Below are 13238 nucleotides of genomic sequence, written 5' to 3' on the forward strand. Positions count from 1 at the left end.
GAAATATTCAAGATTATGAATGATTTCTAGATAACTTGTGAAATTGATCAAATGACTTTTTACAAACGGTTATATACTTGTCTACTAATGTACAAGATGCTCTTTGGGTGATTTTCAAAGCATACTGAATCACAATCAAGTTTTAAACCTTCTGGAGTTCTGCTGACATTAAATCAAATATTTCAGTTCTTTTCACTCAATTTGTTCTGCTGATTAAATATTAAATTACAAAAATGTTATTTTTAATGTAAAAGTGGGTACAGCCATTCGTAACTTGAATGTGCAAGGCATTTTAAGTGTACAAAAGCAGTTAGTTATGCTGCTTAATATTGATGAACTAGTATTTGGCATCATATAAATAAAAAAATAAAAAAATCATTGTAATCAAACACACTGATGTGTAGCTCAAATATTTTTACTGCACTTTGCGATTGTATTGCGATTTGCGATGTATTGATAAATGATTGCGATCATTTATCAATAGCAGCAATGAATCAATTCTCGAGCATGCACAGAAAATAGCTCACTTCCATGTTGTAAAATAAGGTGGTTAGGAGCACATTCACTAGTGGTCTCAAACATTTGGATCCTTAAGTACATGCACGAGTGTGTGTTGACAGGTTTCATCTCTGTCATCGCTGATCTTGACCTTCATTAAGCTGACTATGTCATCACTTCCACTCTGTGTGATAGTATGAGTGTGTGTACGTGTGAAGAACTGCAAGGCAAGACAACCTGTCTTCCCATCTGCTGCCGTCTCTGAACACAGCCTTAAAAATCAAAGGTCACTTAGATCACATGACACAAAGCTCTTAACCAGCCATCTGATTTCAGTCAGCCTCTGACCCCACGACAATATCAGACAATAAAGAGTCTATATTTACCCACCCCAAACAAAAGCAGAGGCCACAAAACACCTCTAAAAAGGCCCAGCTACAAAATAAACTAGGATGCCAAGCTCATTCTACTACAATTCAGCCAGACAAACTGTTCAAGCAGAGATTTTTGATAAATCTTCTTAGCAGGTGGTCTCTAACCTTGTGTGCCGAGTCCGTTTCATCCTCCAGGCTGTCAGCAGGGCTCTCAGCCATTAGGTTTACCCTGTTGTCGCCTGTGACATCAGGGCTGTGCAGCACCAAGCCAAGACCTTCATCCAGGATGTCCTCTAGAGGGAGCAATGGAGACAGACAGGGACGGGATGAGCTACAGGACTGTACAAGACACAAGCTGTCACAGGGTACAGGAAGTACTGATATTTCATAGTCCCCTGACACTCCTGAACTTTTTTAAAGTTTACCTCTAGTACTGATTTTTATGATTTCTGAATCTCAAATGTCAAAACAAAATGCTTTAAAAGGTGGAGCAATCTCTCTTCTAGTAGCAATGGCAAATAAAACAGATAATGACAATACAATACGCAAATATACAGAAAAAAAAAAACTGCAGTGATGAAGTTTACCCTGACTTTGGGAGAAGATGTCAGTGCAGAGGTCCTGTGCCCCGTCCGATCGGCGGGGAGGCATCTGGCACAGCTGGTGCGGATCGGCAGCGGGCAGCGTGCTGACAGTCAGGGTGAGAGAGGGCAAAGAAAATGCAGCCTGCATGTCAGCCAGCTCCAACACACTCGCCGGCTTACTGTTCAGTTTCAGAATCTCATCACCTGCTCGCAGACCTGAACACAATGTTAAACAAAAGCTCAAATCAAGTTTGTAACCCCAAAACGTAATTACATCACTCAACACACACAGTCAACAGATAAAAGTTCATAAACTTCTCTTAAAACATTTAAAAACCTTGTTTTCTTGCCGAAGTACAACACTATGCTGTCAGAGGTTAATTATTAATGCATAAAGTTAATTATTTATACAACCACATTAAGAAATGATTATTTCCTTACTATTCAAAGTTTTAAAGTATATTTGTTTTACACGTTGTACATACAGGATGAGAACAAAGAAAGAAGCTCATCTGCTCCTCCCCCAACCACCTGACTCCCTCTCTCTTAATTATCAATTTCCAACACATCAGCTGCTCATTAAACTCCAATAGCTCAGTTAACGCTCATTAGGCGGACTGCCAGTTTAATTGATTATTGATGCCCGTGTTCCTGCAGGAACTGAAGTTTTCCTCTGTTCCTGAGCTTTTATGAATGCTTTTACACATGCATGTATGCACACACTGCCTGAAGTGTGACCCAGTTTTACATGAAGCAAAATGTCAGCTGTAATGAAGCTTTTTTATCGGATGGCTCGGCTCTGCCCCTGGCAATAGCGTGATGATGAATGTTGGGGTGATGTCATCAACAAGCGCCCCCAGTGCTGTGCGTCCAAATTGTCCTGAATTTGAGTATTACCTCCAGCAAATTTTGTCCGTGTGTATTTCACACACACTCTCTTCATTCAGTTTGGAAAGCACATGGTCTTAATGAGCCAATGCTTTGTTGGGGCACATTCTTCTCCGCCCCCCAAAAAAATGCTTCTGGAACTATCCACTTGGGTTTGTATCCATCTGCCTTACTATTCTTCCAGACAAGCTTTTTCTTGTACACTTCCACTTTTGCAAGGCCTTCTGGGTAGAATTACTATTGAAACTAAAACAAAACCCTGCTAAAAATGTCTTAAACCAGCCTAGGCTGCGCTTCCCAAAAGCATCATAAGCTAAGTACATAGTAGACCCATTGCCACCAACAGAGCTACGATCAACTTAGGCTTACGATGCTTTTGGGAAACGCAGCCCTAGTCAGTTTGGTCAGGCTGGAAGACCATCTTAAACCAGCTAAGACCTATATTAGTCTCATTTAAATGGGTTTTTGCAGCAAGGAAAGTCCAAACAGATTGTGTACTGTACATTCAGTCACATTCAAGTTTAATACTTTGGGGTTTAGCACAAATTCCCAACCCTTAATATGAGCAATAATAATAATAATAGCAATGCTTATTTTAGTGAGCACCGCTAATTAAAATACTCTGACTCTCAATAACTGGACTTACTGAAACAGAGAGTATCTGAAACCGTTCTGAAGGCTGCTCTTAATGAATGCACTCACTTGGCACAGATATCACTGGCAGTGCGGAATGGTTTTAATTTGCTCCTCTTGGTAAGCCTGTGCTCATGTGAGGGCTTTTTGAAATGATTTTCCTCCAGTCCGGTGGAGATTTTAGCAAGTATTCACAGTTCTTGATATTGTATATTATAATGATAATTTCTCAGCGGTTTTATAGACTACTACAGGTGAGGCATAAGGTTTTGATTTGGACCTGGAAGAGCTGCCAAATAGAGGCAGTAAAGGAATCTAGGAACTTTTTTGTGAGGCATTTACACAATGTTGTTTTCAACTAAAAATGGAAAAGATTTTATGCGTTTTGGCTGTTTATTTACATGACAACAGCATTTGGAGGCCTGAAAATGCAAACTGTTTATCGTAATCGTCTCTGTGTAATCTACAAAACTACAGAAAAGTCTGTGAAAACTTGACAACCATGTATACAGCGTTTTCACAGACCCATGTGAAACTGTGATTTGACATGTTTTGGTCATTGCATGTTGTGACTTGTTTCCATTGTGGTGTGGCTTGTTTCTTGTGTGTAGTGTTAATTTTGTTGTGTTATGGCTTGTTTCTGTTGTGTTGTGCTAATAATGTGTTAGGTTGTGCTAATTTCGCTGTGTTGTCATGAAGGGAAAAATTAGCTATATAGACCAAAATCATTTTTTGTACCAGGCTGTAAACATATTTTTTTCTTCTGTAAAGTTGGGCAATTTAACATGGGGAGTCTATGGGATTGACTCCCTTTTGGAGCCAGCCTCCTTGTTTCCGATGTGTTGTGCTAATTTCATTGTGTTGCGGCTTGTTTCTGTTGTATTGCATCTTTTTTCCATTGTGTTGTGCTAATTTCATTGTGTTGCGGCTTGTTTCCATAGTTTTGTGCTAATTTCATTCTGCTGCGACTTCTTTCTGTTGTGTTGCGAGTTTGTTTTCACTGTGTTGCAGCTTATTTCTGTTGTGTTGTGGAGATGTTGCTGTGTTGTGCATTACTGTGTATGTGTATATTTGTGGGTGTGCGCACACCGCACGTGTGTGTATATAGGATTTTTTCTAAAGTAACTTGACTTGAAATTGTGTGGCTTTAAATTATGAAAAGCTACAGTTTCAAAGTATCTTCGCCAACACTGTATATAACTGAACTGTAATGAATAACTGCTATCTGCTGAGTTCCGTCACACACCTTTGGCAAATGCCAGACCTCCAGCTTTGACATCAGTGATATGAAGCTGTTGGGCTCCATCCTCCTCTACTACCACCACTGAAAAACCTGGAGAAGAGAGAAAGAGACATAAATAACTAAAAAGAAAAAAAGAAGAGGAATAAATCAGATATAAACTGAACAGCATTGTTACCATAGCCTATGGCACAGGACTCATCTCTGTCAAACTGGATGACTTTGGTTGTCTTGGCACAAATTTCAATTTCTTTGTAGAGCTGAACAAAGGAAGAGAAAGAGGGCCTCATATTGATTGCACTCTATGGATGTACAGTTCATTTACAGTATGACTTCAGAAAGAGCTCACATACATCATGGAAAATGTCTTAGTCGGCTGAAATTTATGGCGTTGATATATACGCTAAATAAAAATCAGCTCATTCTCAAGAGAGCTTGAGACAAAACTGGGGCTTTGATCATTTCAGGGAGAGTAAAAGTTAGAGAAAGTCAAGTCTCTACAGAGAAAAAGAGAAAAGATGAGAGGAGACATGGAAAACACAAAGACTCTCTGTCATCTTAGAAGAACGACCATGAAAAAAACCAGCAAAGTAAATTAGCTTTTGAGGTTGCAGTGGTTGCAGAGGTGGTTTTCCCCAGACTCCACAAATACACACACACACACACACACACACACACACACACACACACACACACACACACAGCTAAGGGGATAGAAGAACTATTCAGAGTGCATTATACAGTACATGCATCTTCTACATAATTCATAACATATGCAGCAGCCTCTCCTCAACACGGTCTGAGAGTTTAGACTGGCTTTAACCTACATCGCAGTCAGAACTCGAAACTTTTATACTATCTGCGGCGCATTGCAGAGCCCGTCACAGTCTAATAAATTCACCCCACGCTGCGTCTGTGACCGCTAAATGCTCTTAGCTGTCCAGGACACGTGTGGCCACTGACAGGCCTTTTTTGTTGGACTTACCAGGTCACAGAGGTCCTCCTCAGGCTTGGGGACATACAATTGCACTTGATTCTCAATGAGGAACTTCAGCCGTATATAGTGCTTGGAAAGTTCCAGTTTGTAAGCCTATTTAAAAAAAAAGGAAAATGTATAAAATTGCTCAGCATTATTATAGTTAACTAAAATTAAACATTAAAAATATTTTAGATACTTAAAATAAAATAAACGTTAACAAATAAAATATAGTATTAACAAAATGATGCATTGTGTTTATAGATGCTTTCTCTGCTAAAAGATATATAAAATATAGTATAAACAGAAAAATACAGAAATTATATTATATTATATTTAGCACCAAACAAATATATACTCTGTATGTATTTTTGAATGGCTGACTGTACATTATCCAACTTACAAGAGGGTTACTTACTAAATAAGTAATAAAAAAAACATCATAAAATATTGATTTGAAGTGAAATTATGTTCTGTGAGAAGAAATAGACCGTGAGTTGATACAAGACATAAAGCTAGTGCACTTATGTAAGAAATTGTCATATATTGTATACAGTATGGTTTAGTATTTATTATACATATATATTTGACTACAGAATGCTGCAGCTGAGCAACCAGAATAAAGTATTCCAGAGAGCTGTATAAAAAGAAGATTAACAAATAAGGATGTATAAATAAATATCGAAAAACTACTTACATTCAGCAATAAACCTCATAAATAAAAGAAATTCAGCATTTAATCTGTTGAAGTTACTTACGACTATCTTTAAATGCTAAGAAAACCCATGACAAAGGACGTTAAACTTTATGTTTGCAATTTTGAACTGGTTCATATTTTATTTCAAGACTTGACAGAAAACCATTTCTGGGATTTAGTGTGGCCACTTTACAGGATAATTTATTTATAATTCTTTATGTTTCATTCAATGCTGTTACAGACTATCTAAAAAGATGCATACAGATGACTCATAAATTTAAACACTGGACAGAGTAACTGCAGTGTGATTGCTCCAGTGGCATTAGAGTGTGAATGGGACGTGATGTCTGTGTTCTCTTCACAAATGCTTTAGGACAAATTTACGAGAACTGTGGATAAGAGCATTCTAGAACACCCTGCAGTGATAGCAGCTGTGAACGGACAAGGAAAGAGGCCGAGAGCTACTATAGCAGAATGATAACAGGAAGATAACCACAAGAAGAAATAATCCACTGACACTTTAGCAGTTTGCCTTGGGAAATAGTAAGTTCTAGCACTTTCTAAACAACTCCAACCTTAAAGGACGGGAGGGCCAGTTTCGTGTTTTCAGGAAATGAGTTACATGAGATGTTAGCCGTATACAAATCATAAGATTATTCTTTTATGATATCGAAGTGTGTTTAAGGTGTTAAATTTCCTGTTCATTGTTGCTAGTGGGCTGCAAGCTGATGGCATAGTGAAACTGGGATCTTGTTTGCTAAAGAAACACAGGGCACAGGTGACGTATCTGTGGCTAATGTGAGCTACCACCTCAGAACAAAAGATGACATGCAAGGCGACAAACAACCACCAGTCAGTAGGTGTCAGATTACTATTATAGCAGGGTTCAAAAACAAATAATGTGTGAACTACTTATTCTGAATTGATATATATTTCTGTGACAAAACTTTTTGGAGGGATTGGTGTTTTTATTGACAATTAATGTATAATATGATTATTATGAATTTATATGTATTCTAGTTACCTGAACTTCAGTCTGACTGGATTTAAATAGTCACAATGAAATGTATTTGATTAGAATAGTTTTGTACACATGATATTTACCCTGCACAGTGACTCCAGGGCCTCCATTGTCGTCTCCCCTGGCTGTATTATAGCCAACACAGGACGATCATTAGGTAAAGAGACCCAGGACGGCGTGAGATAGTCAGGTACCCAAACGTCACTGTCCGTCTTGTGTTGGTCGAGACTTTTCACCAAGCCCTCTTGGTCCTTCTGTTAAACGAAGTAAAGAAACAAACTACTTAGGAAGGTGCTTAATGTCAGCATAACATGCATCGCAATGCATTTAACTTACTGTACATAATATGATGTATTTCTGAGGATTATTTTTTTTGATGTACTGATATGCAAATCTTTAGTTTTAAATAAATATAAAACCAGTATTAGATATCAGTATGTATCTTATATAATATTACTATATATAATATTTAATGGCCTTTTTTACGCATCCGACCGATATGACTGCTGATATATCGCACACACATAAAAATGTAGGATAGATGATTTCATTTATTTGAACTTATATTTTACATTTTAATATTTATATTTTACTGCTTTATGGCCTGTTTTACCTATTAAACTGACACTAAAATGACTGCTGATATATCATGTAACCTTAAAAAATGTTGGATGGACGTTGAATTCAATCAGCTAGAATAATATTTTATATTTATATTTATATTTTACAATTGTATTTTACTTAACAGGCTGTAGGACTAAACTTGATTTCAACCATCTGGAATGTTATTTACATTTTTTATACTATTTTTTCACAATTTTATGGCCTATTTTACTCTGATATGAGATAATGACATGACTGCTGATATATTGTGCAATCTTAAAAATATAGAAAGGAACTTGATTTCATCCATCAGAAATTGCTTAGATTGACTGGTTAACATTAACAAGTAGCCAAATAGCTTTCAATTATCTCTACTAAAGAAGCATGCACAATCAAACCAGGAATGTACATCAAGAAAGTAAATAGGGTTAAGGTTTAGGGTTGCCTAAACTTAAAATGTGTAAGAAAAGTTAATACCACAAGAAGATTTCACACAAAACACTGAATGCAGATTTACAAAGGTGTCAGTTTTCCGGTTATATTTGCACAAATCGGCCTTATCACACTTAAGCAGAGCTGTCTGGATCGATGCAGCAGACAGTGTGATGATATCTAATCTGAGACTAATTAACTTGGCATCCAAGCACAGCAATGTGCAAGCCCCACACAATACTCAGCGCCTCTGTCTGACAACGGTGCTGTTAGACGTCTGGCGGGTGATCGATGAGCTGACGTGTACCGGCTGGGATGTTCATTGTGGGTCTTTCGAGGGCTCTTGGGTCTGTCGGCGGGTCTGGCCTGCTGTCAGTGACGGCATGCTGCCTGGCTCAGATAGCTTATCCCACACTATCGGGTGACAGCCTAGTACCCTCCCCTTCCCCTCAACAATCTGCCCGCAGAGTAGCTGCGATGGTGGTCTCCCATCATGGAGAGACAGCAAGCCCACACATGGTGGAGGAGAGCGGGAAATGGGTCAGAGGGACTTAAACACACTCACATACTGGCAAACACATGCAGACAATACATTAAACACTCCAACATTCTGTCACTCACACGCGCATACGCTCCCCTCCCAAAACACCCGCCATCTGCCTCCTCTCCTGGCTGTTAATGGGAGAGGAGCCCGGGCCTCCCGCCGCTTCTCCCAGAGGCCCTACAGCCCAGCTTGGGTGTCTTAACTCTCTCTAGCTCTTTCCAGCTCCCTTTGGGAGCTCCATACAGCCCTTACATCTAATTTCTTATGCGATCTGCCTCTGAAAGCATTAAATTATGCAAAGAATGCTGGGTAGTGTTAGTGTCCTCCTCACCAGCATCTCCTTTCCAGTGTCCTCAAACATGTGCTCGAGATTCCTCTTAACCGACTCTTCACCGTCTACGAACACCTGAGGTTAAGACAAAACCTTCAGTTGGAACCCACCATAAATTAAGGTATTTTAATGCACTTATAGCACATAAAAAATAACTATTGCAAATTGTATGAAAAATAAACACTGATTTGTTCTATTGAACACATGTGTGTAATGTCTAGCAGATGTGAACCTGGTTGATGCTGGGTCTGCCTTTGGTTTTCTTTTTTGAGGTAGTGTCCAGACCCCATAGAGAGGAGAACCGGCTCTTTCGTTTACTGGAGGAACGAGACAGGGCCTGGGTACGTCTCTGAATTCCCCCATCCGTCCTCGCTGCCACCTGTCCAACACAAACACGCATACGGAAAGTCAATAAACATCTAAGAGAGTTTCAAGCACATGTGATGATAATTTTAAACCATTTAGCATTTGTCACTATGGAGGAACTCTTTAAAGGAATAGCTCACCCAAAAATGAAAATGGGAAAAGTGCAGCATGAACATTGTTCAAAACATCTCCTTTTGGATTTGGCTGGCTTTGGAGCAACATGAGAGTGAGCAAATGACAATAATTGTGATTTTTGGATGAACAGTCCCTTTAAATATTTCACCAATCCCATGATTGTACAATAAACATTAATATTAAACATTTAAGTGACACACAAAACATAGATTTATTTAAATAAATAACTCCTAAGGGCCATTCACACATGTATTTACATATATATATTTATATTCAGTGTATTTAATATATAAACGTAACATTTTTCTTAAATATATGCATGCAAGGGTGTGTATTTATATATACATAATAAATATACACTTTACACATATACTATGTAAACAAAAACTTTTATTTTGGATGCGATTAATCGTTTGACAGCACTACTATAAAGTTTTAATAATTGTTCTAATTCTATGAGAATATATCCACAACTATAATGATAACAACACGGAAGAACAACATTGTAGGAATCACTCTCAGAATGTTTTTTTTTTCATCAATTTTTTTTCATAACTGCAGCTCGCAGTGGTGTAGACGCTAATACAATTATAGTTATTGTTCTTGTTGTGAACAGACCTTTATTCTGCCTAGAGGTTTTAGCCTTCATTGATTACAAATGGCCTCAGTGACACTGTGAGAAAAGATCAGGAAAGAGAGGGGGGAAAAAACATCCCTTTGCCTTTAGGTTCCAAATAAAGATCAGTGATGGGAAAAATTCAGACACCATGACTCATTTCAGAAGCAGTACACATCAACTGCCATGGTGTGAAGATGTTCTGTTCACACACCCCAATATGAAACCACAGTCACATTTCTGGGATAATAAACGTTAGTGCCACAGAATTCATAAAGGATATCCTCAGTAATCAGACCACATGTAGGAGTTTGCATAGACATAAAACCTTAGCAGTTTAGGGGACATCAGCAATTCAAGACAAAACTCTGTGGCTTGTATTATATTTAAGAAGACATAAATAAATGAGAAAAGAACATTTATAAAGACATTTAAGGTTTAAGCTAGTGGTTAGTGGCAATGCTTTGAAAAACCCAAATTAAGTGGCAAAATAGCTAAAAGGAAGTTTCACAAAGACAGTTATTGATCTACTGCTTGAGTGCCATTGACGAAACACTCCCTTTTTCATTACTTAAAACGTCATTGATTTTCCGTCAATCTTGGTTTGGTTTTTGGAACTCAATGAGTTACGCAATTAAATGGGAGTTTTATTTCCACGCCTCACTGTGACTCTTCTGAGGTGACAGTTGCAGTCCTCTGGCTGCATATTACGCCATTCTGTACATTCTCTGCTGAACCACAGGAATGACAAAAACACGATGGTGACAGCATGTTTTGTTATGTAGTTTCTGTTAGGACTCAGGCCAAGAACAGGCTGGCAGGCAGCTCAGAGCTCACCCGGTTCTCGTGGAGTTGGTTAAAATGAAGTGGATATTAACTTAACATGCTTGAGAGTGTGAATGAAAGGAGTAACTGTGTGAAACAGAGAGAAATAGGGAATAATGCAATGCTATTGAGTGTTTTGAGAGCGTGGAGGTTTGTCTGTATGTGTGTATTTCATACCAGGGCATGGAAGGATGATACTGAAAAAATGCCAAGACGACCCATGGACAGTTTGGTGGGGCGGGAAGCAACGGCGAGTAGGCGTTTTGGATTTGGAAGCTCGCCGCCTTGCAGGCTGGATAGGTAACAGCGATACCGGAACAAGTCCATATGAAACTGCTCCAAATTCTGCTCCCAGAGAAATATCTGAACAAAAAGAAAGAAAGATTTAAAATCTTCTGCTTTGTCAGTATTTTAACATGCTCTGCACTTATCGTTTTCTGTGTTCGCACACTGATGAGGGCCCCTAAGTTGCTGACTATTAGAGTGTGGGCAGTGTTTTAATACAGTCTTGTTTACTGGAGGAGGATGCTGGGATAAATCATTAGTCAGCAGGCCTCCTCCAAGCCAGCATGACCTGAGTCTATTCAGAGACTATGGAGGAGTAAGCCCACCTCCGCACAAACAGATGAGTACATCACATACACAATAAGTGAACAGACACATACTTACACTCAACTTTTATGTAATATCAATCAAATCACATGTCAGTTAAGAGATTAAACAGACACAGCAAAAATATACAGTAGCATCAGACATGTCAAAAACACCAAATCTGTGAGACGTGTCCTAGTAAACAAATTTAACAATTATTGAATGACAATTTCATCAGGGTGTGTTTATAGGTGAAGTTTAACAAGTTAAAAGTCCTAAGGCGAAGCTTGCTTTATTTATTTATTTTTTATTAATTGGTTTAACCAATGGCATGGAAATATTTGTTTGTCCAACCAAGCGGCAAACAAGTCTCGCCAATATCTAAACATAATTCTAGACGCCACTGACTCTCCAGTAATGAGCACAATTTAAAATCATCAGAAAATCAGAAATGGATATGCAGCATGTTCATACCTGCTCTAGGATAGTCTTCCTCTTCTTCCCATCAGTGACGGTAGAGAGCTGCATTTCGCCCATCTTCTTCATTTTCTCATCCATGTCGATCTTTTGTTCAAGCTTCTTGATCTCAGAGCGCAGCAATCGTACGGTGTCCTCGCGGTGGTGCTGACGGGCGACGGCTGCGGCGCAGGCTGAATGGATGGCGGTTATCCAGTTTTCCAGCTCTGTTTGACCTGATGTCTAAAAAGAAGTGAAACAGAACATTACTTCTTATCACTATAGAATGCCCAATGGCAGTTTGTCCACAATGAGCAAAACCTGAAGGCACAATATCTAAAAATTGGCACTCCATATATTATATATATATATATATATATATATATAATTTAATCGACATAGCAGCACAGAGATTCTTTCAGCACTGAAAAAAAATAATATACTATTAACCAAATGACAATCACGTAGATTTGACTCTCGGGCCTGACGCGTTAACCTTTAAGAATGTCACCTGGTAAGTACGATGTTGTCAGCTGTCACAGAATAAAATGTCACTGAGACACACAGAAATTCAGAAACACTCTTCAGCAGTTTTGAATGATACAGTGGACCAGGAGCATTGGTGTGGGACATTTCTATATCAACTGTTTTTAGGTTGTCATAAATATATGGACAAAAACATTACCAATAGCTTCCAATGCTGCCCTGAAGAATTAAAGTTCATAGGAGTAACTGGAATCACTTTAATATTAATCTTTTGAGATTCAGACTGTCCTACCTGGAAGAGGAAGGCATCTCCCAGTGCATTGCTCAGACAAAACACAAAGTCTTTCTTGGGATGTTCTGGGACAGCCTGAACAATGCTGTTCTCCACCCAGACTGCATGTTTGTGGATGCTGTTGTGGTCGATCCCCGAACGTCCATCCGTTTCGTAAAAAAACATAGTGCATCCTGAGGATAAAGTGAAAAGAAAGATCAGAAAATATGGAACTGTAAATGTAAAACAAGTTTCAGGATTTGATTAATCTACACCAATAAAAATATGAAAGTTTAATGACAAATTTTTGATAACCTGTAATGTCTCAGATGCTATTTTGTGTTCTTTTTACATTAACAATTGTTGCAAGAAATGGCCCAGAGTATGAAATAAGATTGTGATTGAATAGTCATGGCAAGATTACAAACATCAAACTGTCTGAATTAAAAGCTCAGGATTTGAAAATGAATTTATTAGGGTTTGGTGTGATTACCCTGATGTGAAATAGCAGGTGCATGATATTTTGTAACTAGTGCGGGGTCAAGGAGTTGCAAAATGTAAAATGCATTGCATTGTGGGACGGAATACCCAGTGAAGTTTGCATTGCTGTTTACTGCCCAATTGATCAAATGTAAGAGGCCATCCAGGTAAACAATGCACAATGAACTCAT

At 38.5% G+C, this 13238-nt stretch overlaps 1 protein-coding gene across 6 annotated transcripts in view; it reads right to left on the bottom strand.

The window, feature by feature from the left end:
* Positions 1 to 13238, bottom strand: part of LOC109098066 (rho guanine nucleotide exchange factor TIAM1-like) — a 61335-nt gene that overhangs the window by 12288 nt on the left and 35809 nt on the right. For 2 of the 6 annotated variants that reach the window (XM_042732527.1, XM_042732526.1), the window contains exons 5-15: positions 12589 to 12761; positions 11829 to 12053; positions 10941 to 11126; positions 9054 to 9200; positions 8822 to 8896; positions 6995 to 7165; positions 5203 to 5307; positions 4396 to 4477; positions 4224 to 4310; positions 1460 to 1672; positions 1038 to 1165 (exon numbers count right to left, since the gene is read on the bottom strand). In XM_042732527.1, coding sequence (XP_042588461.1) covers positions 1038 to 1165; positions 1460 to 1672; positions 4224 to 4310; positions 4396 to 4477; positions 5203 to 5307; positions 6995 to 7165; positions 8822 to 8896; positions 9054 to 9200; positions 10941 to 11126; positions 11829 to 12053; positions 12589 to 12761 — 1592 coding nt within the window. The other 4 variants (XM_042732528.1, XM_042732529.1, XM_042732531.1 and 1 more) reach the window with 4 other exon arrangements.

Source organism: Cyprinus carpio, chromosome B10, assembly GCF_018340385.1.
Source record: "Cyprinus carpio isolate SPL01 chromosome B10, ASM1834038v1, whole genome shotgun sequence".
Lineage (NCBI taxonomy): Eukaryota > Metazoa > Chordata > Actinopteri > Cypriniformes > Cyprinidae > Cyprinus > Cyprinus carpio.